Consider the following 26,774-nt stretch of genomic DNA (forward strand, 5'->3'; position numbering starts at 1 on the left):
GTAGGTGGGCCGTCACAATGCCCGCTCACTTTAAGGCTGTGGGGTGAGGAGCTTCAGAAGAACCAGAAGGGTCTGTACCATTTCCCTCTAAGGACCAAATTGAGTATCTGAATTTCCTCCTCACAGGAACTGAATTATAAGGTTATAGCGTGCTGCACGGGAACCTGGGAATACATTTTGGTAGGTTGTGTGCCGGGATAAAGTCAGTTAGTAGCATTGTATTTCTCAGCCAATGTGTATGCTACAACAAATCCTGAGCTGATTCTGGTGGGATAGAGACAGAACAATCCTAAGTTAAAGAGAAGGCTGAGGTACAGACGTTCAAGGGAATTCTGGGAAACTTATAAAACTCTGTCTCAAAAGAAACAGTGGGGTTGGGGTGCAAATTTGTAGTAGAAAGCCTAAGTTCAACCTTCAGCACCGAAAAATAAAATATCAATAAACAAACAAAAATTAAATAATACTCCCCCAGGTGATCTTTTTATTGGATATTTTATTTACTAACATTTCAAATATTATTTCCTTTCCTGGTTTCCCCTCCACAAACCCCATATACCATCTTCCTCATCCCTGCTTCTATGGGGATGCTCCCCCAGCCACCCACCCACCCACCCACCCACCCACTCCTACCTCACCACCCTGTTATTCCCCTATATTGGGACATTAAGCCTCCACAGGACCAAGGGCTTCTCTTCCCATTGATGCCAGATAAGGCCATTCTCTGCTACATATGCGGCTGGAATTATGGGTTCCTCCACGTGTACTCTTTGGTTAGCTCTGGGAGCTCTTGGGGGGGGGGGGTCTGGTTGGTTGATTCTGTTGTTCTTTCTGTGTAGTTGCTAACCCTGTCAACTTCTTCAGTCCTTTCTCTAACTCCTCCATTGGGGTTCCCATGCTCAATCCAATGGTTGGCTGTGGGCATCCGTCTCTGTGTTTGTCAGGCTTCTCAGGCATCTGCAATATTGTCTGGGTTTGGTGTCTGCTGATGGGATGAATCCCCAGGTGGTGCAGTCTCTGGATGGCCTTCCCTTCAGCCTCTGCTCTGTACTTTGTCCCCGTATTTCCTTTAGACAAGAACAATTCAGGGTTAAAATTTTCGAGATGATTTGATGGCCCCATTCCCCAACTGGGGGCCATGCCTAACCTCTGGGTAAGGTCTCTACAGGTTCTCCCTCACCTTTGTTGGGCTACTCTCATCCCCTTTGGGTCCTGGGAGCCTCTTGCTTTCCTGGTATCTCAGACTTTTCTGGTGACTACCTCTAGCTCCCCATCCCTTATTGCTATACACCTCTGTTCAATTTCCTGATCTTTTGTATATCATCCCCTTCTCCTCCTATACCTGATCCTGCTCCCTTTACCCCTCCCTCTAAAGAGCTAGAACCATCCAGTGGAAAAAAGACAGCATTTTTCAACAAATGGTACTGGTTCAACTGGCAGTCAGCATGCAAAAGAATGAAAACAGACCCTTTCTTATCTCCTTGTACAAAGCTCAAGTGTAAGTGGATCGAAGACCTCCAAATAAAACTGAATCTAATAGGAGAGAAAGTAGGGAAGAGACTTGAACACTTGGGTACAGGGGAACAGTTCCTGAACAGAATACCAATGGCTTATGCTCTAAGATCAACAATCAAGAAATGGGCCTCGTAAAATTGAAAAGCTTCTATAAGGCAAAGGACACTCTCAGCAGGACAAAACAGCGGCCCACAGATTTGGAAAAGATCTTTATTGTGTTAGTCAGGGTATTTATTCCTGGACAAGCATCATGACCAAGAAGCAAGTTGGAGAGGAAAGGATTTATTCAGCTTACACTTCCACATTGCTGTTCATCACCAAAGGAAGTCAGCACTGGAACCCATGCAGGTCAGGAAGCAGGAGCTGATGCAGAGGCCATGGAGGAATGTTGCTTACTGGCTTGCTCCCATGGCTTGTTCAGCCTGTTTTCTTATAAAACCTAGGTCTACCAGCCCAGGGATGGCACCACCCACAATGGGCTGGGCCCTCCCACTTTGATCACTAGTTTAGAAAATGCCTTACAGCTGGATCTCATGGAGGCATTTCATCAAGGGAAGCTCCTTTCTCTGTGATGACTCCAGCTTGTGTCAAGTTGACACAAAACTCCTGGTCTCTAAGAGTTTCCCTCACAGCAGAACCCTGACTCTAGAACCATTTCCTTCTTTCTCCTTCAGTTGGAGGAACTGAAGTACTTCTAGTGTGCTTTTCTCATCTCAGCTGCCTCATCCTGAACTGCTTTCCGGTTCCAGACAGATGGACCTTTCAGGAAGCCTTCCTTTCCAAACCACTTCTCCATTGGTTACCATATTGATATACTTAGTAATACACATCATTATACAAAGTACTCTAACTAGGTAAATTTTAGTGTAAAGGCAAGCAAAGTAAAATTTTAAAAATATTTGTTGATTTTCTGTGTAGAATGTTTTGTCTGCATGTGTGTCTGTACATGTCTGACCAGAAGGGGGTGTCAGATGCCCTAGGACTGAAGTTATGAATGGGTTGAGCTACCATGTGGTTGCTGGAAATTGAAACCAGGTTCTCTGGAGGAACAACCAGTATTCATGGCTAGTGAGCTGTCTCTCCAGCTGTAAATTAATATTTAATAAAACAAATATCGAACAACTAAATACCCAACACTCTATATTTGATTTTCCTTGGCAAAAATCTTCATCCATGACAGACAGGTTGACCACCCTCCTCATAAGTAGAGGACAGCCTGTTGCAAGGGCAGGTGGGAACCACTTGAGAACCTTTAGCGTTTCTGTACCTTCTGCCACGAGAGGGCACATAGACGATGTGGTCTAAAAAGCATAAGGCTACAGTGCACATTAAAACCCCTTTTCCTCTTTCTCAGACTTTCTAGCCTCCAAAATAAAAAAGCCAGCTTTATATCACTTAAAAAGCACCTGGGGAAGTATTTGTTCTCCCTTGTAAGAAGGACAGAAACATCCACACTTTGGTCTTCCTTCTTCTTGTGGTCTGTGAGTGGTATTATGGGCATTCCCAGCTTTTTGCCTATGATCCACTTCTCAGTGAGTACATACCATGTGTGTTCTTTTGTGACTGGGTTACCTACTCAGGATGATATTTTCTAGTTCCATCCATTTGCCTAAGAATTTCATAAAGTCATTGTTTCTGATAGCTGAGTAGTACTCCATTGTGCAAATGTACCACAATTTCTGTATCCATTCCTCTACTGAAGGACATCTGGGTTCTTTCCAGCTTCTGGCTATTATAAAGAAGGCTGCTATGACCATACTGATGCATGTGTCCCTTTTATATGTTTGAACATCTTTTGGGTATATGTCCAAGAGTGGTATAACTGGGTCCTCCTTTTCTACCGGAAGCAGTTCAGGATGAGGCAGCTGAGATGAGAAAAGCACACTAGAAGTACTTCAGTTCATCCAACTGAAGGAGAAAGAAGGAAATGGGTCTAGAGTCAGGGTTCTGCTGTGAGGGAAACTCTTAGAGACCAGGAGATCCGGGATGACAGTAGACAAAGGAAGATCCCTAGGTCGAGGTGGTTCTAAGTGTTTTACTGAGCCATAAAAGAAGCTAGGTGAGGAGAAAAATGAATAGAACTAGAAATATGAAGTGAACATGTCAGACTCAGGAGGGCAAACACTGCACATATATTTTCTCACATTTAGATCTTCTGATTTTTATATGTGCATGTCTACACGGGATTGAGGAATAGATGTCAGCAATTAGCATGGATGAGCGAGTACATCTGCTGTAAGATATTGAGCTATTTGGGTATTAGTATTATAGTTGGGTCATATGGTAGCTCTGATTTTAGCTTTCTGAGAAACCACTGATTTCTATGGTGACTGCTCTTGTTTACACCCCAACTGTTAATAAGGTTTTTCTTTTCCCACATCTTCATGAGCATTTGATGTCATTTGTTTTCTTTTTACCCCAACATATTTTCATTTATTATTTGGGAATTTCACATTATGCACCCTGATTACACTCACTTCCCAGTCCTCCAAGGTCTGTGCCCCCAGCCCCTCCTGTGATCTTCCATGGAAGAGGAGGGGGAGGAAGAGAAGGAGGGGCAGGAAGAAGAAGAAGTCTAATTTGTATTGCCCATATATTCACTGGAGGATGATCAAACTCCCAGTGACCAACCCCTTAAATAAAACTGAGTCCTTCCTTCCTCACCCACGCCACCCCAGAAGTCATCATCCGTATCGCAATTTTAAAGCGTTATCTTTGATAGATTTTTGTCTTTTGATAGACTTGTACATTTTTGAGGGGAGGCTGGGGTGCAGGCAGGAATTTTCACATTAACCTTTCCTTTCTCAACTATGAGTCTTCAGTCAACAGCACCACAGCAAAATAAATTACCTTGCTCTTTCTTTATCATCAGCAGGAGCACAGATCACGGATTCCCACTTGGTCTCTGGCATCGTTATATGCTCAGACCTCAGCATGGTCTCTGGTGGCCGTTCAGATCAAGAATATGGACATGGCCTCTCCGGCAACATGGGCCACAGACAGCGATATGGTCCCTGGCGGCGGCTCAGCCCACGGACACGAACATGGCTTCAGGCTGCAGAGATCCGCGTGGTTCTCAGTGGCAGCACAGCCCGTGGCCTTCTGCACGGCCTTCAGTGCAGCATGTGTCTCAAATACCCACACCTCTCCAGTGGCAGCCCAGACCATGGACAATCCACGTGAATCTCAGGCTTCAGCATGGCCTTCGGCAGCCACCCACTTCGATATGGCCTCTCATAGCAACCCAGAGCACGGACATTCATGTGGCCTTCTGTAGTGGCAGAGACTGTGGCCATCTACCAGGCCTCCACAGTAGTCTGGATCTCAGATGTCCACATGGCCTCTGGTGGTAACCCAGACATCTACATGAACCTCAGGCTGTGATACTAACATCGACTCCAGGGCGAACACAAACTATGGAGGTCTTCTGAAGGGGTCCAATCCAAAGCTGAATTGTTTGTTTTCTCATAGCTTACTCTTCCGAATGCTTCGTATATTCTCGATATTAATACACTACCAGGTACAGCTGGAAATACTTTCTCTCATTCTTTAAGCTGTCTTGTCACCTTCCTTTGCTATACATGTTCTTAATTTCACGAGGTCCCATTTGTCCATAACTGGATTTATTTCCTAACTGAATGAAGTCCTCATCAGAAAGTCCTTATTTACAGGTGTAACTGGAAGTCTTTTCCTCACTTTCCCACTGCAGTTTCATAGTATTAAAATTTAAAAAAGATTTAATTTATCTTATGTATCTAAGTACACTGTAGCTGTCTTCAGACTCACCAGAGGAGGGCATCAGATCCCATTACAGATGGTTGTGAGCCACCATGTGGCTGCTGGGAATTGAGCTCAGGACCTCCGGGAAAGCAGGCAGTGCTCTAACCACTGAGCCATCTCTCCAGCTCCCACAGTGTTAGATTCTCCCTTATTTGCTCTATTTGGAGTTGATTTTCGTGGAAAGTGAGATGCCTGCAGTCTACAGTCTAGCTCTTTTCTTTGTCTTTAGTTTCCCCAGCACTGTTTGTTAGAAAGGTTGTCTTTTCTACTTTGAATGTTTTTGGCATTTGCCTTAGCTAGTGTTCCATGGCTGTGAAAGGGACACCAAGATCAAGGCAACTTATAGAGGGAAACATTTCATTGGAGGCTTGCTTACTGTTTTCCATTATCATCAAGACAATGAGCACGGCGACGCACAGACAGGGAAGGCGCTGGAGAAGGAGCCGAGAGTCTCATAGCCTGTTCTGTAGGCAGAAGGCAGAGAGTGCAAGATGCTACCCCTAAAGTGAAACCTCAAAACCAGTGACACACTTCCTCCAACAAGGCCATATATCCTAATCCTTCCCAAACAGTTCTACTGACTAGGAACCAAGCACTCAAACGTACAAGCCCAAGGAGGCCAATTCTCATTCAAACCACCACAACATCTTAAAATCAGGTCAGGTAGCTATAGATACGTAAGTTTATATCTGGCTTCTTAATTTTTCCATTAGTTTACAAGCCTGTTTTAATTTTTATTTTTAAGTTTATAATAGTCATTATAAACAAATATAATTGTTATTGTTTTTTGTTGTGCTAGGCTCTGTAGTAAAATTCATATTCACTTTTTTTACATTCTGTAGCCCTAGTTAGTCTTAAATTCACTATATAGAACAGGTTGGCCTTAAACAGAGATCTGCCTGCCTCTGACTCCTGAATGCTAGAATTACAGACATGCACCACTACACCTGTAGTATAATTTGAAATTAAGTATGGTGATTGTATTAGTCAGGGTTCTCTAGAGTCACAGAAATTGTGGGTAGTGTCTATATAGTAAGGTATTTGTTGATGACTTATAGTCTGTAGTCCAACTCCCAACAATGGTCAGCAGCAGCTGTGAGCAGAAGTCTAAGGATCTAGCAGTTTCTCAGTCACACGAGGCAAGCAAGCAAAGAGAAAAAGCCTTCCTTCTTCCAATGTCTTCAGCAGAAGGTGTGTCCCAGATTAAAGCTGTGTACCACCACATCTGGATCTGGGACTTGCTTTGTCCCAAATGATCCCAGAGATCTCCTTGCCTTAGTGTCCTAAGATTCAAAGCCACTATGCCTCAAGATCAGGATCACAGGTGAGCTTCCAATTCTGGATTGTGGTTCATTCAAGATGTAGTCAAGTTGACAACTAAGAATAGCCACTACAGTGACAGTTTCCAATGTTACTAGTTTTTCCAGGGATTTTGAATATCCAAGACTTCTGTGCTTTCAAAATGAATTTTTAGACTGTTTTCTTTACTGTGCAGAATGTTATTTTCAATTTTAAGTGTATATGAGTGCTTTGTCTATGTGAATGTCAATGTAATATATGTGTACAATACCAGCAGAGGCCAGCAGAAGACATTGAATCTCCTGGAACTGAAGCTACAGTTAGTCATATGCTGGTATGTAGATGCTTAGAATCAAACCTGGGAAGAGCAGCCAGAGATATTAACCATGGAGCCTCTCTCCAGTTCTGGTACAGGTGTTTTGATAAGAATTGAATTAAATATGAAGAGAAACGTTTTCACAGTTTTTTAAGTGTTGAGAATTAGAGGTCGGAAAAGCAATTTTGGTGAAGTAACTATCTTCTTATGAACATTTGTAGCAAATATGCACATTATATTCTTTATTTTTTTCTCAATAAAACAAGGGTATATCGCTTCATAATAATTCTTGATAATATTTTTCATGGTTCTTCTAAAAATAGCAGAGTTCCATGAAGGGCCAAGGATGACAAATTTTTTCCAAAAAGCAAAACAAAACAATACAGAACTACGTTTAACAGTACAGAAATACTTTTAAAAGTCCATCCTGTTGAAATACTGATATGCAAAGAAATAATTTCTGGTTCATGGCCAAACTTTAAATTCCCCCAAATTAAAATTTGAAGTATTGACTTTATTGAAGATGCCAGAATGAGACATAACAATTTGATTTCTATATTGATGACTGAACAGATAAAGTATCAGCTATAAGGAATATTATGTCAAAAAAAAAAAAAAAAAAAAAACTGGCAGAAGTCACTATTCACCTAGTACTGACAGCTAAAACCATTGAAGATTTTTTATGCACAACAACAGAGACAATATTATTGTTAGAATTTCAATCTGAACTAGCTCCTCTTACACTTCTTTCTTCTTCAGAATGACTGGACCCATGCTGTCTTCTGCCAGTTCATCATTATGGGATCATCATTGGCAAGAAAAATCTTGGAACACTCACACCTACAATGAGCTCCTTTAGTAAGACAGAGATCTTCAGTGTTTATTTCATTCACCACCTTGGAATTTTCTTTTTGTATTATAAGATTAGTCAAGCCATCCTTCTGTGATTTCTTTTTCTGGAAGAACAGTCAAGTGGCAACGCATGCAAGTACAGCATGGAAGGGCAGTAAGCAAATCCCTTCTGAACCTGAGTGGGCGCAGCTGGTAATACTCTCAGAAATGGGAGCTGCTTGGGGTTGGTGGGCAGCTACACCTCCAGCATGTGGTGCAAGTCAGTCCTGGTCCATCCTTCCCGTAACATTCACGAGCATCTGCCTTACCACTGCTGCACTTGCTTGTTTGGGAGCAGAAGCAGCCAGCAGCCTCTGGGGCTGGGATAGATGAGCTGGAAGTGAGTTTTGATTTATATGTTTATGGCCAGCCTTGATTTCACCATATGTCTTTCTATCATGATTATTTTCCCTCATGCAACATTTTTGGAGATGAAGACACTTCCACCAGTAACAGAGGCTCACTGCAGTGGTGGGTCTGATTTGGGGTTGTAGAAAGGCACACCCTGTGTATATTGTTTTTTAAATTATGATGCTATTTTAGTTATTCACCAGTTATTCTGCCAGCCAGGCTCCACCTCCTGAAGCTTCTTAAAACACCACCATCAATCATGGACCCAGTGTCCAAACTCATAAACAGGTGGGGACATTTCAGACTCAAGGCCATAACAGATGCTCATAGACTTGATAGTCTTAGACATAGTTTTAGGTGTTTTTGTAGTTGTTGTTCTATTTGTCTGAGATGGCAGTCCGGACTTGTCTTGAACTCATGACTCTTCTGCTTTAGCTTCATTACTGATGAGATTATAGGTCTGCAACATCACATCTGGGTCTGATGGTTCTGAGTATGGTAACCCCATGTGTCCATCTTTCCATTTCCTAGTGCCAACAGCAGCATTTCAGAGAAGATTAGATGCTTTCTTTAAAAAGGGTAATTTATCACATAGTGGTAGAATCGGATGGTTCGTTATTATTGCCAACTTGATTAAAATATGATACACCTAAGGGAAAGCACATTTCTATGTTCCTGTGATGGACATAAAATTGGCAATTAGGTCATAAGGGATTTTTCCTAATCGATGAACTAATATTTCAGTGGATGCATAATATAAAGCACCACTGAAACTGGTGAAAGTTAGGGGGCGGGGCTTAGTTAGAGGAAGTACAACACCGAGAGAGAGAGAGAGAGAGAGAGAGAGAGAGAGAGAGAGAGAGAGAGAGAGAGAGAGAGAGAGAGAGAGAGAGAGAGAGAGAGAGGTTCATGGGCTTATGATCTTGTCCTAGTCTCTTTTTGTATTTCTCTTTCTACTTTATGATTTCCATGGTGTGGACTGCAATGCTCTGCCATGCCTTACTCGCCATGATGCCAAAACTCTCTAGACAGTGATCCAAAATAAACCTTCCTTTCTTGATGTTGTTGCTGTCTGGCCACAGCGACAAGTCAACGCATGGATGCTGGGATGTCTGTCTGTCTCGTGGTTCTGAAGGGACAAGACTGGAGGAGTAATGTAGAGATGGTCTTGCTGGCAGAGTCCTGTGGCAGTGCAGGACTGACATGCCAAGGGATACGGAGTGCCCGTGTCCTGGCCTATCCTTCTTCTGTAAATTCACCATCATTTGATCCTGAGTGCTCCCCCATTTTCCTACTTAATTCTCCCCAAAGCTCCATCTGTAAGCACCACAGTTGGATTGAGTGCCACTCACTACTTCACACTGAGGCTCAAAGTCAGCACACAAAGTCTTGGAAAATATGCTCCCATAACACTGAGCCCAGTCATCCTGCACTAGAAATCCCAGCACATTTACTACAAGTTCTTACCTAATGAAAAAAAGCAGAGCAGGTTACCAATGGCGACAGTTTTTGTTTAAGGAGAAGTCAAAACACTCCTGAAACACAGTCCTCTGAGCTGTTCTCACACCAGAGCAGCCGTGATCACCCTCATGAACAATTCACAAGACTGGGTCCATTAATATTCCCCTGTGGAGTTAAGGGAAGGCTCATGGGGCACATAAGATAGCTTTGGGGGTAGTTCTCACTGCAGCATGTGAGCTCAGCCTCTCTTCGAGAATATATAGGGTTTGTTTGTATTTTCCCAGGAAGAATTCAAGCAACATCCCCAAAGAAAAATTTGAGAGCAAGTGTTTGTGGCCTTACAGAGCAATACATTAACAAAACTCCACTTTCTGTAGAAGTTTGGGTCTATGTTACATAATTCTGGAGTCTTAAGAGAAGTGGGGCTTTTGAAAAGTGAGGGTTAAAAGCCTGGTTAAAAAGTGTCATTTAGAGACACAACCTAAAAAGAAACACATTTGGCAAATAGGTTAGAAAAATAAGAGACTAAATATAAAAGCTAGACAGACGGCCATTAGTCGCCCTGGAAAGGAAGGTGACTAACTAGAACAGCCTGCCGGTTTCCCATCATGGGATCTCTGACATCGGCCATTCAAGGATGACTGGCTGCTGTTTGGTTCTGATGGAAGATGGGTTTACAGTGTAGGCAGCTGGGTGTTTGCCTAACTGCATTGCTAGTGTGTCCATAGTTTGTCCAGAATCAGTTGCAGCTTTCTGTCTGGGCATAGTTTCTGGACCAATCTTGCCTTGGGGACCTGCACCAGGTACGGTATCTTAACCCTGATCTGCAGTCCACATCTATCTCTGGCAGGTACTTGGAAGCACTGCTTTAGTTTCTTCCTTTTTTTTATTAGATACTCTGTATTTACATTTGAGATGTTATCCCTCTACCCCACCCTGCTCCCATCCTCCTCCCCCTCCAGTTGCCCTCACAAAGGTGCACTCACTTCTTGTTCCCCTCTCAACCCCATTGCCTTGTCATTCCCCTGCATTGGGAAAACCTGCCCTCTCTGGAACAAAAGCCCTCTTTTTACATTGATGCCAGACACTGGTATCTTCAGCTACATACACAACTGGATCAATAGGTCTCTCAAAGTGCGCACAGAGGTTGGTGTTTTACTCCATGAGAGTTTTGGAGGGTTTGGATGGTTGATAATGTTATCTTCCCATGAGGCTGGAACATCTTTTAGCTCCTAAGGTTTTTTCTTTAGCAACCTCACTGGGATCCCCTAGTTAAGACCAATGGTTAGCTGCAAACATGCTCAGCTGTATCTATATGACTCTAGCATAGTCCCTGAGGGGGCATCTCTGTCTGGTTCCTGCCAGTAAGTACTTTTTGGGACCAGCTATAGTGCTTGGATTTAGTGACTGCATATGTGGTTGATCCCTGGGTGAGGCGGCTTCTGAGTGATTCTTCCTTCAATCCCTGTTCCTCTATTTGACCTTGAATTTCCTCCCATGAGAGTTTTGTTCTCTTTTCTAAGAAGGATTGAGGCATGCCCACTTTGGCTTTTCTTCTTTTTGATCTTCATAATATCTGTGAATTGTGTCTTGGGTATTGCGTATTCCAAGCTTTATGGGGCTAGTATCTGCTTATCAATGAGTACTTACCATGTGTGCTCTTCTGTGACTGGATGATAGTCTAGTTCTATCCATTTGCCTATGAATTTCATGAAGTCATTGTTTCTAATAGTTGAGTAGTACTTCATTGTGTAAATGTACCACATTTTCTATATTCATTCATCTGTTGATGGACATCAGGGTTCTTTCCAGCTTCTGGCTATTATAATAAATAAGGCTGCTATAAAAATGGTGGATCATGTGTCCTTGTTAGATGTTGGAGCATCTTTGGGGTATATGATCAGGAGTGGAGTGGCTCGGTTTCCAGGTAATACTATGTTCAATTTTCTGAGGAAATGCCAGATTGATTTTCAGAGTGGTTGTACCAACTTACAACCCCACCAACAGTGGAGGAGTGTTCCTCTTTCTCCACATCCTTGACAGCATCTGCTGTCACCTGAGTTCTTTAATCTTAGCCAGTCTAACTAGTATGAGGTAGAATCTCAAATATCTTGTTTTGATTTGCATTTCCCTGAATATAGGGATGTTGAGCATTTCTTTAGGTGCTTCTCAGCCATTTGATGTTCCTCAGTTGAGAATTGTTTGTTTAGCTCTGTACACCATTTTTAATATGATTATTTAATTCTCTATAGTCTAGCTTTCTGAGTTCTTTGTATATATTGGATATTAGCCCTATAGCAGATATAGAATTGGTAAAGATGCTTATCCGATCTGTAAGCTGCCATTTTGTTTTTTTTTAACAGTGTCCTTAGCCTTACAGAAGCTTTGCAGTTTCATGATGTCCCATTTATCGATTCTTGATCATAGACCATAGGTCATTGGTGTTCTTTTCAGGAAACTTTCCCTTGTGCCTATGTGTTCTAAACTCTTCCCTACTTTCTCTTCTAATAGTTTCAGTGTACCTGGTTTTATGTGGAGATCTTTGATCCACTTGGACTTGAGCTTTGCATTCTTCTGCATGTTGACTGCCAGTTGAACCAACACCATTTGTTGAAGAGGCTGTGCTTTTTCCATTGAATCCTTTTAGCTCCTTTGTCAAGGATCAAGTGACCATAAATGTGTAGGTTCATTTCTGGGTCTTCAATTCTGTTCCATTGATCTACCTTCCTATCTCTGTACCAATACCATGCAGTTTTTTATCATAATTGCTTTGTAATATAGCTTAAGATCAGGGAAGGTGATTCCCCATGAAGTGTTTTTATTCTTGAGAATAGATTTTGCTATTTTAGGGTTTTTGTTATTCCAGATGAATTTAAAAATTGCTTTTTCTAATTATATGATGAATTGAGTTGGGATTTTGATGAGTATTGCACTGAATTTGTAGATAGCTTTTGGCAAGATGGCCATTTTTATAATATTGTTCCTGCCAATCCATGAGCATGGGAGATTTTTCCATCTTCTGAGATCTTCTTCAATTTCCTTCTTCAGAGTTTTGAAGTTCTTGTCGTACAGATCCTTCACTTCCTTGGTTAGGGATACCCCAAGATATTTTATACTCTTTGTGAGTATTGTGATGGATGTATATTCTATAATTTCTTTCTAAGCCTGTTTGTCCTTTGAGTAGAGAAATGGTACTCATTTGATTGAGTTAATTTTATAGCCAGACACTTTTCTGAAGTGGTTTATTAGTTGTAAAAGTTCTCTGGTGGAATTTTTGGGGTCATTTAAGTATACTATCATAGCATCTGCAAATAGTGATATTTTGACTTTTTCTTTTCCGATGTGAATCCCTTTGATTTCTTTTTGTTGTCTAATTGCTCATGCCAGGACTTCCAGTACTTTATTAATAGGTAGGGGGACAGTGGGCAGCCTTGTCTAGTCCCTGATTATAATGGAATTGCTTCAAGTTTCTCTCCATTTAGTTTTTTGTTGGCTATTGGTTTGCTGTATATTGCCTTTAATATGTTTAGGTATGGGCCTTGAATTCCTGATTTTTCCAAGACTTTTATCATGAAAGGGTGCTGAATTTTGTTGACTGTTTTCTCAGCATCGAGTGAGAGGATCATGTGGTTTTTTTCTTTGAGTTTGTTTATATGATGAATTATGTTGATGAATTTCGGTATGTTGAACCATCCTTGCATCCCTGGGATAAAGCTTACTTGTTCATGGTGGATGGTTGTTTTGATGTGGTCTTGGATTTAGTTTGCAAGAATTTTATTGAGTATTTTTGCAATGATGTTCATGAGAGATATTGGTCTGAAGTTCCTTTTCTTTATAGTATCTTTGTGTGATTTAGGTATGAGATTAATTGTGGCTTCAAATAAAGAGTTAGGTAAGGTATTTTTTGGAATAGTTTGGAGAGTATAGGTATTAGGTCTTCTATAAAAGTCTGATAAAATTCTCCACTAAACCCATCTGGTCCCTTTCCTTGAGATAAGTGGCCTACAGAGGACTTTAAGGGCCTTGGCAGCAGAACACAGTGAGGTTAAGCCCAAGTATACTCCACAGTTGCATCCTATTCTTGCCTCTACTTCTTTCCTCGTGAGCTCCCTTTGTCCCTTGCTCCCCCAAAAAGTAAAATATGTTATGTTCTATCTGTGATACTTGCGATGTTGTAAAGCAATGTTCATTCAGCAGAAGCCATATTTTGCAAATTGTAATATCTTCCCGTTCTATCATTTTGTGGTGTAAGTTCTTTCGATGCTGGGAGGAGTGAGTATGCTGCAGTTCCCGGGAAGTTCGTAGTAAACCATGTCCCTTATGCATTTGTGGCTTACAATGTCTTTAACTTACCAGGGTTTTCTGCTTCCTCAAACCTCATGTTCATCCTGTCAGGAACAGGACTCCATTCTTCCTCATGTCCTCTGTATGAAAAAGACAAGATAGAAAATAAGCAACATATGAATACTTCTTTCTCATTCCCCAAAGGAAGGTTTAAGTTCTATAAATTAAGAGGCAGGGAGCATTTCAGAAAGCTAGTCAACCACACATTTCAATTTAGATCTTATTGATCCCATGTTAGCATGCAGGGAGAGAGTTATTAGAGACTATGGTTCAGTGCTTCCTGCAGGCACCTCTGTCTCTCACAGAAGACTTGTCATTGTGTGGGGGAGTGGACAGCCAGTAGACATAGCTGTCATTCACTCCTGGTGACAAATCACTGTAGAGGAAGGTTAATGTTAGGACAGAAGTCACCTCTCCTGCCACATTCCACAGAAATTTCTCTTCAGTCATCAAAGAAATCAGGCTTCAAGCATCATGGGGACTATAAGTTCCCACTTTAAATAATACTCCGAAGAAATACAGTTTATTAGCCACTGACTAGTCTTTTTTTAACTGGAAGTGCATGTGAAAAGATTTTCAGTTCAGCTGTACTCATGCTCACCTAATCAGTTGCAGGGGCTTTGGGGGAGCCTAGGGGAGCAAGCAGGGTGCAGGCTGCACATCTGAGGTCCCATCAGTGGCTGTGCTGCTCCGCTGTCTGCCATCTAGAGTGGTGATTTACACACTGTCCCCTTGTCTAGCCCCAGGAGTGTGCACACTGAGCCTCACTACTGGCTTTCTCTGCTGTGACTAGTATGCAGATCGCATAGCTGGAGCCAGGTCTGAATTTCTTCATTCCTGAAGCTGCTATCCTGGAGGTTGGAAGAGATCATGTACAATCAGAAGGGATATCTTTATCAAATTATTTTCCTTAGGACTCCGGAAATCATGAGGATGAGGAGGCAGAAAGATTGTGAGAGTCAGAGGGGACCAAGGACACCAACGAAACTGGTATTCCAGACACAATAGGACGGATACACATGTGGATTCACAGAACCCATGGCAACCTGTAGAAGGCCTCGCCAGAACCAAACCATAGTCTCGGGGCTACAGTGGAGAAGTAGACACAAGCTCCCATCCACAACCAAAAAGCTATCTCCAATTAATACCTGTTCCAGAAAGAAAAACTTACTTTCTCCAAGGAAGTTTCACTGTGTTTACAAACCAAACTTAAGGACAGGCCCCATGTTCAGTAGTAGAAGGCTAATACAATGCAAACTCAATTTTGGAATGTTTTATTGTCTCTTATTGCTTTGTTTGGGCTATTTACTTATTTGTTTTTGTCTTATTTGTCTTCTGCTTTTGAGTTTTCAGAGATTGTGTGTGTGTATGTGTATATGTGTGTGTCTGTGTGGTATGTATGTATATGTGTTATTTGTGTATATCTGTGAATGTATGTGTGTGTGTCTGTGTTTGTGTATGTGTAGTGTGTGTATCTATGTGGTGTATCTCTGTGTGTGTGTGTATATAATGTGTGTGTATGTGGTTTATATGTGTAGAGTGAGTGTGTGTAGTGTGCCTGTGTACATATATGGGGTATGTGTGCAAGTCTGCATTTTTCTTGCTCTTTCTTAGTTCTTTTTTTCTTTTTGTTAGTTTTGTTTTAGCCTTGTTGCTTAAAAGAGAGATAGTTGGAATTGGAAGGGGGAAGGATCTGGAAAGAGATGAGGAAGGAGAAACTGTGATCATAATATTTTGTATGAGAATAGCTTTATTTTCAATAAAAATAGTCTTCCATTATTTCAATTAAAAATAGTCTTCTCCCTTCCTTTCCCTTCCTCTCCCCTCTCCTCCTCTTCTTCCTCCTTCCTCTTTCCTTTCCTTTTTCTATCTCCTTTCCCTATCTTCCCATTACCTTCCCCTTCCTCAGATAGGGTCTTACTATATAGGTCAAGTTGACCTCACACTCATGATCCTACAGTTCTAGCTTCTTAATTGCTGAGATCACACTTATGCACCACCATGTGTAGCTTATTTGTTTCTTTGCAATGTTGTGGATGAAAACTCTTGCCTCGTATGGGCTATACCAGCCCTGACACCTGAGCTCATACCCACAGCCGGTTATCATAGATGTGAATATGTGTAGAAGACAAATTACTAAAGATTCATCTCAATGGTATGATCTAAAATAATTCTTAGTTGGATTGGTTTTGTGTGTGCATACATAACATGCTCTCTGTGTATCATTTATTAGTAAAAAGTCCAATTAATTTTGCCAAAAGTCCGTGGGTTTACTTGAGCTTTAGTGGCACCACCGGAAATATGATCATTTCTGTCCTACCCATTGCCTTGTGTTTCATGACAGCTGCCTTGAAGATCAACTCCTCCTATGGGATGCATGATGAGGCACCCGCGGAGGTCCTGCAGACATGCTGCACAGGGGCGGATTTGCTAAGAACTAAATGGTGGCCCTGTGAGAGCTGCACATCTTTAAGGCATCCTTGGAGGCTTTGGGTTGAGTCTTGGCCAGATCCAGACCTTAAAGTGATGTTCCATCATGATCTTTCCGCCCTCCACTAGTACTGGTGGTTGTTTAGGACCAAGCTATGTTTTGCTGACAAATCACCCTGAAGTTACTGGGGTGACATGGGATTTTGAGCTCCAGAACGGAATGTGCTTTCTCCTTCTCCCTGCATCCTCCTGCCCTACTTTCCATGGAGAGGGAGCTTTTGCAGAGGCCACAGCAGGTAGAGAACAGTTATATTCTACAGCATCATACATGCTCACTGCTCAACACTTTTGTTATTCAAAGACCCCGTAAGCAGTGGGTTATTTAGCCATACTTAATGATTGCATCTCTAAGAGTCCTGGTTTATAGTGTTTGTTAATTTATGTGATGTAAATAATCTTCCCAAGGTCATGTTATGCTGTGAAGGTGATACTCAGGGGAACTGGGACTAGATGCACACACTGTAACACTATGCTCTTGAGAGTCCAGTCAGCACCAAGATATTACTGCTTCAGGTGACCCCTAATGACAGATATCCGCCCCGAGGATGCAAAAAATGACCCTTTGTCTTTACCTATTAAGGGAACGGCTAGAGGCATTTTATAAATAATGTGTACATCATATATTTTAAAAACCAGGATTAAACAGTTGTAAATCTCTAAACATTACTGTGAGATGTGGAAAGCTGGTATGCTCTTCAGCACTTGCACGATGCACAGAGAAAGTGATACGTGTGTACACACAAAACCGTATCAGTATTTGTGTGTATACATGCGCATGTGTGTGTTTATTAGGATTTAAAATTGTGCTAACCTCAAGAGATGGTTCAGTGGATAAGAGAACTTGCTCTGCAAACATGGGGTCTGAGTTTGAATAGTAGCAGTACAGGAAAAGTCAAGAATAATTGCACATGCGCCTTTAAACCCAATACTGAAAGGGCGAAACTAGAAGGATTGCTGGAGCAGTAAGGCAGACAGTCACAGAGGAGGGCACTTTCTGTCCTCCTCTGGTTACAACATGTGCATACACACACACACACACACACACACACACACACTCATACATACACACACACACACTCTCTCTCTCTCACACACACACACACTCACACTCATGTGGCAGTAAATATTTAAAAATATTAAATGGTTTATCTATCTATTGGCCTTAAGGTCTCATTTCTCAGGCCCAGTTTTAGTTCGGAGCCCTACACACCTCTGGAGCCCAGTCTGAGGAATCACCACAGCCGAACATGTCCGTGCAACTCCCTGCCCTTGGCAGTTTTTTACTGCCTGTTCTCTTCCTCTGTCCTAGGGTATTTCTGTACACAAAATTCCACACAAACACAACTCTAAGACCCGATAGCCTTTCATACAGGTTTATATATCCAACTCTCAATCCACAAATCCTCTACACAATTAGATTGCATCAAATAGACAAAGATACAAACTGCCCTTCTATATGAGATACTAGACCTGTAAAATCTTTAATGTTCATAGCTTTTTAACACCAATCAATCCCACCGGGTCCAGCTGGTCCTTGGGAAGCTCCATGTTGCTCCGTTCTTTCCTCTTCTGACCTCTCTACTTCCCTTACCCCACCCAGTCACTGGCTTTCCTTTATTTTACTAATTAAAATGAGAAGGTTCAGTTGGAGTCACATGACTAGCCAGTCCTAGTTGGGGGAAGTGGAACTAACATTAAAATACAAACAACTTTAGGACAATCTACACACATACACACACACTCAAACACACTCTCTCACTCATACACATACTCACACACACACTCACACACACTCTCACACATACACATACACACACACACACACACTCACATTTATACTTATGCACACATGCACACAATCATACATACACATAGTCACACACATACACACCCACTCACACTCATACACACACACTCACACACATACACACACTCATACACACACACACCCTGTATCCATTTTATAAAGCACCTTCTTCCCAACCATTTCCTACTTCAAAACCCATTTATCTTTCTTTCTCTTCTGTTTTCCTTCCATTTCTTCCTCATCCCTCTTCCGTCCTTTTCTTTGTACCTTCTGGGGAAAGGAAGGCATCAAGAAGCCAAGTTTAGTATATTGTTAGCACTGGGCTCCAAATTTAGATACCCAAGACCTGGGCTTTACCTAAGTTTTGAGTCCCACAGTTTTTCAGCAGGACTTCGATTATTTGCTAAGTGTTTAGGCCAGTGGTTATCTGTTTTCATCAGTTTCCTTTGAGAATGGTAGCCACAAGTTACAATACACATTTTCTTTAATAGAAAACTTGACAGTTTTTTTTTTCCCAGAAGACTACCTAGGGATTTTTCATTGAAATGAAATACGAATTTAGACTATACTCAGCCCTGACCTGTCTTTTGGTGGGTGTTTAGAAAGATAAGTATTGCCACTGAGTTATGGGCTCTCATATAGCTTAGATGGATCTCTTTATGAACTAAACCCCTTTGGATATTCCTACAACCACTACAGTCCCTGGTCTTCTGTGGAGTCTGCTCACGATTTTATCAACACACGATGTCAATATGTCATTTCGTCAGAATAGAGAAGCTTGTAGCATCGGGTACTTAGTCAACACATTTTTAATCCAGCGCTGTGGTACACCAGGTCCTACACGAACTGCTGAGAGTCGCCATTGGATGAAGCAGACATGGTTTGTGTTCACGTGGGGTCTATATCTTAGTGAGAAGAGGCAGGCAGTGAATGGGTGGATGGATAGGGTGAGAGAGTGAGTGAGGAATGAAGGAATGAAGGAAGAAATAGAGTGCCAGCAAATGGCTTTTGAGGGGCAGTATTCAGTCCTTCCTTCGGGAAGCAAAATAGCACTGGGCTCTTTAAGAAATTTCTCCAAAGCTCAGTATGTGCTCAGCTGCAGAATTTAGAGGCTCTGTTTCAAGTCAGAGCTGTCTGGAATCTCTTGGTTTTGAAGGTGACCTTTTGTCATTGGTAGGACTCAGGATGTCAGTGCAATTCTTTAGGAGGTTTTCTATGCTCATTTTAGCTCTCAAATAATAGACACAGTGATCTGGTATTTTTATTAACAAGCAGCAACCTAAGAGGGGCAGGTTCTGAGATAGTCTAGCCCTCTGCCCTCTCCGGCTTGCTATGTCCACGTGAGTCCTTATAGCTACTCTCTCCCTTGGCAACCAGCTCATTATGACTTCCCATGGACCTTCTGCCTCATAACCACCTCTTCTCTTTCTTCCCCATTGAACTTCTTTCTACCTGGCACTCCCTCCTCCCACAATTGAATTGAAATCCCCATCCTACTCTTGTCTGCCCAGATCATTGGCTGATCCTCTCTTTATTGGCCAGGAATCAGCAGCAGAGTACAAACTGCTCCAATCAGCTTCAAGCCTGGACTAGCTAAAAGCTGAGGAGAAGCAGTTGGGAGTGTTCCCTTGTCTCCTCGGCTGGGTCAGCTAACCAGATACTTGCAGTGATTTCCCCCACTGCCTGAACCTCCTTCTAGCCTTTAACTAACACCAGCCTTCCTGGCTCCTGACAATAATGCCCTAATTTTAGCAGGAAGTAGATTCAGACACTAGTACAACACTCCACATCCTCTACAAAAGGCTGACGTGTTAGGTAAAAAGGAAACTCCCTGGCATAGGAGACAAAATTTTCTTGTTTGGCATTAAACAAATCAACTGCCCTATCACGTTATGTAACTATTTTAGCTAATGGATCTACCTGTTGATAGACTTGGGTCTATTTAGTTTTAATAGGTACCTTTCCTGGTATACCAACAGTCCCTATAGGTAGCTTTACTTGTATTGAAGATTCTATCAAATTGACTGGCTTGAATTTCCACAACTCTGTTAGTAGTTCAGAGTCAAGTTCACTGTCTACCTCTACATTTGACCTAACAACCATTCTTGTGAGTAGAAGGTAAAAGTATGTTATCTGATTGCACATCAGGCCAGCAGCAGAGACTTCCCTGCTTTGCCATAATTGACCTACTTGATAATCCCACTGATTTAAGGAAGGTCTTTACTTATGACTTTCTTTTGTTCTGATGCCAAACTGAACCATGGTATTAGGAATAAGGTATTGAACATCACAATAGATTCTTATTCTCTTTTGTCCTTGTTGGGAGTTTTTATTGCCGCGAAGAGACACCATGACCATGGCAACTCTTACAAAGGATGACATCTAACTGAAACTGGTATACAGCTCAGAGGTTTAGTCCTCTCTCATCATGGCAAGAAGCATAGCAGCTTTCGGGTAGACATGGTCCTGGAGAAGGAGCTGAGAGTTCTACATCTAGATCCTTAAGCATCAAAAAGAAAGAGACTCTGGGCCTGGCTTGAGCACTTGAAATCTCAAAACCCACCTTTAATGACACACTTCCTCCAACTTGGCCACAGCTCCTAATAGTGCCTCTCTCTATGAGCCTTCCATGTATTTGTAAACTTTCTGTTGTTTTTGTTGTTGCTGATATCAAGATTTAGTCCTTGTTTCTCTGATATGTGCATGTTGTTATTTGAATTTTTTTGTATCTCTTGAAATTTGCTTTGGGTCTGACTGTATGGTCAAGTTTTAGGGAAAAAAATCTCATGAGGTTCAGAGAAGAAGGTATATTTTTGTGTTTTGGTTAAATGTTCTCTAAATATCTGTTAGGTTCATCTGGTTCATAACATCTGTTAGCCCCAACATTTCTGTTCAGTTTTGTATTATTAACCTGTCTATTGGGTATTGAAGTTCCCCACTACCAGTGTGTGAGGGTCAACATGTGATTTACACTATTGTAGTGTTTTGCTTTCAAATTTGGGTGCTCTTGTGCTTGAAGCAAAGATGTTATAAATTGCAATGTCTTCTTAGTGGATATTTGCTATGATGAATATGTAGTGGTCTTTCCTATCTCTTCTGATTAGTTTGAGGTTGAAGTCTATTAGATATTAAAATGGCTATACTAGCTTTCTATTTAGGTCCATTTGCTTGGAACATCTTTTCCAACCCTTTGCTTTGAGACACGGTCTACTTTGATGTGGAGATGTGTTTTTGGAAGCAGCAGAAGGATAGATCCTGTTTTTGTATCCGTTCTGTTAGTCTCTGACTTTTCATTAGAAAATTCAGACCACTGGCTGTGTCAATGGCCAATGATTGTTGATTCCTGTTATGTTGGTGTGTGTGCGTGTGTGTGTGTGTATGTTGGTGTGTGTGTGTGTGTGTGTGTGTGTGTGTGTGTGTGTGTGCATTCCTTCTTTGACTTTGCTGGTCTGAGGTATTTATTCTCTGTGTTTTCTCGGTTGTAGTTAATCTCTTTAGATTGGCGTTTTCCTTCTAGAAATCTTTGTAGGGCTGTGATTGTAAATGTTGCTTAAGTCTGGATTTATCATGGAGTGTTTTATTTTCTCTCTTTATGGTGATTGAAAATTTCGATGGGTATAGTAATGTGGGCTGGTGTCTATGGTCTCAGGGCCTGCAGTACATCTGTTCAGGCCTATCTGGCTTTTAGAATTCCACTGAGAAGTATAACTTAATGCTAATAAGTCTACCTTTATTTGTCACTTGGTCTTTTTCCCTCTCGGCATTTAATATTCCATTTTTATTCAATAGGTTCAACAGTTTGATTGTTATGTGGCAAGGGGACTTTCTTTTCTGGTCCAATCTATTTCGTGTTTTGTTTTCTTGTACCTTTATCTCCTCTTTAGGTTAGGACGTTTTTCATCTATGATTTTGTTGAAAGTATTTTCTGTGCTTTTGACCTGTGCTTCTTCTCTTTTCTCTATTCTTCTTACTTTTAGGTCTGGTCTTTTTATAGTGTCCCAGATTTCTAGGATGTTTTGTGTCAGAAGGTTTATTGATGTAACATTCACTTTCTCTTCCATCTCTTGTGTTTTGCTGGTGAAGCAGGTCTTGGCAGTTCCTGTTTGAATTTCTAAATTTCTCATTTCCAGAATTTCTCAGTTAAGGTTTTTTAATTGATTCTTTTATTTTCTGGTTTGAATAGTTTTATATGCTTTTTGTGTTTATTTGATTTTTCAACTGTTTGTGTTTTACTGTATTTATTTAAAGGGTTTATTCATTTCTTCCTACTGTTTCTATTGTTATTTTTGTTGCTTTAGGGGATTTATTCCTTTCTCTTTTAAGGGGTCCTATCATCTTCAGACAGGCTGTTTTAGGATCTTTCTTGTGCTGCTGGTGTGCTGGAATGTCCAGGGCTTACTGTGGTGTTTGCTGGGCTCGCTGCAGGCATACTACTCCTAGTATTATTGATTGTGTTTTCACAATGGCATCTAGGCATCTGGGATTTGTATGATTATAAATTGAGGTGCTAATTTCTGGTTTTGCCTTTGCTTTGTGGATACTCTGTTCTTTGGTTTCTGTTTCCTCTTTGGATTTTAAGATAATGTGATGGCTGTGTATTGCTTTGTAGGAAATTTTCTGTGGACCTAATAGTTTCAGGTAAATTGTGCTTTGGGGTATTAGGAGATGACACTTAAGAATGGGGATAGGCTGGGGGTCTAAAGAGGTTCCCAGAAGGAGGAAGAGTGGAGTGTTCAACCAGAGTCTACTTATTGAATCATGTTGGAAAGGAAATAGATGATGAAGAGAGGTCATCGCAGAATTTCTGTTCTAATGCTGGTCTTGAGACTAGTTGATTGAATCTGTTTCAGGGAATATCTGCTATCATTGGAGACTGGGAAAATGTGATACATTGAGATTGGAGAAGACCTTTGTAATCTACTTGGGATGGGGTCTGAGGGTCAAGGGGAACCACAGCAGGGTGTGAAATTGTGGGGCTTGACACTGGAGGAGAGAAGAAAAGGTGAAGATTACAGGTGGCTACTCTTTCCCTACAGGATTTGCCTTTCGGCTAGTTGGGGGTGAGGGGTGGGGGCTGCTGGCATTGGGGCTGCAATAAAGCAATGACTTTGGGCAGGGAGGTGAAGAGGGGAAGATCTGTGAGATCCACACGAGATGTGGGCAAGAGTAGGGAAAAGGAAGACTGCAGTGGGTGTGGTGTGGTGGGTGGCTGAGGGGGAGTAAAGATCTGCCATCTGCCTGGTCCCCTGGCAGGGGTGGCTTGTGTAGCGGGGGTTGCTGGCAGGGCTTGGGTTTCAGCCCAGTTTTATGACATCATGATCACCGCCCAAAGAAACCATACCCAGCTCCAATCCCCCCTCACATTTCTGCCTTCCCTCCAACCTTAGGAAACAGCCAATCATTTTTTATCTTCCATTTTTGTCCATTATAGTAATGTGCTACACACTAGCTTGTGTGGTGTGTGTGGTCTTTCACTTGGCATGAGTTTTCCAAGTTCATCTATGGGATAGCCAACTACAATGTGGTCATCAACTTACATTATCCCTTTTTATTTCAGAAAGTATTCTATTGCGTGGGTATAATGCATTTAAGAAACACGTGTGTGTGTGTGTGTGTGTGTGTGTGTGTGTAACTTGCTCACCTTTACCTGGATAATTATATTTGATGATATGATTGACAATATTACTCTCACAGCACCACCTTGTGGACAGTAGTGAAAACACTTTCTTTGTTGTTTGATTCAGTCACTGAAGGGAAGAAAATGACAGTTTTGTGGAAGTTTGGAATATACCAGCCACCCCAGGTCCTTTCAGAAGTGAGATAAGAGATGAATATTTTAAATATGGTTAATCTTTAGAGGTGAAGTGTATCTCAGCAGGCAGAATGCTCTCTTAGCATGTATGAAGCTCTGGGTTTGGTGGTGCTTGCTTAGAATCCCAGCAGTCAGGAGGCAAAGGCTGGAGGATCAGAAGCTCAAGGTCATCCTCAGCTACACAGAGTTCAAGCCTGGGTGCCTCATAAATAAACAAGTTAGTAGAGTAATTGAAGCTGAATAATAAGAAAATAATGGGTTGAATTCCCTCAAACTTAATCCTTTCTGATTTAAACACAATCATTTACTAAGAGATTGGCAATAGGATATTTTTCTTCAATCTAGTTTTCATTTATTTTCATGAAGTTGGGCTCTTTTTGTTTCCCTTGAGCGCTAGGGATTGAATGTGAGTCTGAGTTCATGTGAGACAAATGCTCCACCACAGACCTCCATCCCAGACCCAAATGGACACACCCAGAAGTACATCACTGCTGTGCTTGGGCGTTTCTGACCTTGTCTTGGGTCTGGGCCATCTCTTCCACTGGTGCTGTGTGTGTTCCTTCCTCATGTCCTGTTCTGCTGTTCAGACTGACTCCTGTGGGTATTTGAGAAGCCTTTCTGCCATATGAAATTAGTTTCTCTCTCTCTCTCTCTCTCTCTCTCTCTCTCTCTCTCTCTCTCTCTCTCTCTCTCTCTCTCTCTCTCTCTCTCTCCCCCCCCCCCATCTTTCCCTCACCCTTCCCTATTTCCTCTTACCCCAAAGAACGTCAGAGCAGAATATTAAAAAAGTTAAGCTTAAGCAATTACCATGCTGAAAGCACACATTTTTTATATAAGGTCTGTTTGTCTGTCCTCTGAGAGGTCCCTTAGATTTCTTACATCGTACAAGTTCCTATGATTTGATTGTGTCTCCCAGTATTGGTTCTGGCCCTGTTCAGTGCAAACCAGCCAGTGGGAAGAAAGTCTTTTTTCCTCTCTCCTCCCCTCCCCTTCCTCTCTCCTCCCCTCCCCTTCCTCTCTCCTCCCCTCCCCTTCCTCTCTCCTCCCCTCCCCTTCCTCTCTCCTCCCCTCCCCTTCCTCTCTCCTCCCCTCCCCGCTCTCACCTGATCCGTGCCTACCTTTCTCCCTGTCCTTAGTGAGGGAACATTTCACCAGTTAGCACATGAGAACCTCAGAAGTCCCGATCTTCCATCTTCCTCCCCTTCCCTCCTCCTGCAGCCCACCTCAACCTACCCTTTCTTTGACCCCGTTTTCCTCAAGGCACTCCGTCCGTCTCCTGTGACTGCCCTCAGTGTGCTCAGATCACCCTCATCCACGTGTCCTGACAACCATCCAGCTAGTCTCTGCACGCACGCCAGGCTCTGGCCAGAGTTTTCAACCAAGGCACTTGTCCAGAATGCAAACCCGCCAGACCTATTAAAACCCTTCTAGTTTGTCGCACCCTAGTGCAGAATGCCATGTGTGCCTTGTCTGTCGGTCCCGCTGTTTCTCACGCTCTCCGCGTTCTCGGCACATTGGTCCTGTTGGCTTCTCCATTGTTCTGACAAATGCTCCACAGAGCTTTATACCCACTTGTTCAGCTTCCAGCTCGTCACCCAGCCACCCAGTTACCTCTGCTCGTCCTCGCCGCCTCAGACTGCCCAACTCTTCCTTCGAGATACCTTCTCCCATTTTTTTTATAAGATTGGCATGTCATACTCCCTTCCTCCTAAACACTAACCTCAGTTTTCAGTTTCGTGTCAGTGTGGTGAGTTTTTGAGTCATGCCTTCTTCTCGGGAAAGTCTAAATCCCATGAGACGTGGGAGGAGGCTGGCAAATTTTGCCGTTTTCAGAGCCGAGGCACAGTGTCCGGCACTGTGGGAGGAAATGGCCGTTATTGATCCACGCTATACTCTTGGTCCCCAGCCGGCGGCACTATTTGGGGAAGTTCTGGAAACTTTGGGACTTGGAGTCAAGGTGGAGGAAGAAAAGCGCTGAGCATGTATCCTTGAAGCTGCTTGCTTCCCTGACCCTCTAGCGCCCTCTCCGTCTTGATATGAACTTCTCTGCCTGCCTTTAGCTTCCTTACCACGACTGAAACCTACGGGACAGTGAGCCAAAAGAAAGAATCTTTTAAGTTGTTTCCCGATATTTTGGTTTCAAAAGCGGCATGGATACTAGAAAAGTGGAATAACTTATTGACAATGTCTCAGACCCTCCCAGTGGATCAGGACATGCCAAGGCGGAGATAATATGTGCTTGCTGTTTGTACTCATATTTAAGGTCAGGCCAGGTATGACCGAAAGTTCTGTGTAATCTGGACAGGGCAACACAAGTCTCATCCAGTTGCTTTGGGCCATTTCTGAAAGATGAGGAACCCAGACCTGCCCCTTGCTTCGTCCTATCTGGTCTAGTGACATAAGCTTAAACTTGAAAAAAATTCTTTACATGGCTCTCCTCTGATAGTATACCATTACTCAGAGCAACATACTTGTCTAGGCGTGTCTTAGGATTTGTATTGTTGTGATAAAACAACATGACCACAAGCAACTGGGGGATGAAAGGCTTTATTTTAATTCACAGTTGTAATCTATCATCAAGAAGTCCAAGCAGAAACGCTGAAGCAGAGGTTACGGAGGAGTGATGCTTACGAGCTTGCTCCCCATGGCTGGTTCAGTCGGCTGTCATACAGCATCAGGACCACCTGCCGTGGGCCGAGCCCTCCCACATC

At 42.3% G+C, this 26,774-nt stretch overlaps 1 protein-coding gene across 1 annotated transcript; it reads right to left on the bottom strand.

Annotated features, from left to right (window-relative positions):
• Positions 1–645: 645 nt before the first annotated feature.
• On the bottom strand, positions 646–25,734 carry LOC308430469 (uncharacterized protein; the record flags this gene model as incomplete). The annotated part of the gene is made up of 4 exons (XM_080929603.1): positions 646–1,064; positions 13,964–14,034; positions 25,297–25,449; positions 25,505–25,734. 4 exons carry the CDS (start codon positions 25,732–25,734, stop codon positions 772–774), a joined length of 747 nt encoding a protein of 248 aa, XP_080785729.1. The 3' UTR covers positions 646–771.
• Positions 25,735–26,774: the final 1,040 nt, after the last annotated feature.

This window comes from Micromys minutus, assembly GCF_963924665.1.
Source record: "Micromys minutus genome assembly, chromosome: 15".
NCBI classification, from domain to species: Eukaryota; Metazoa; Chordata; class Mammalia; order Rodentia; family Muridae; genus Micromys; species Micromys minutus.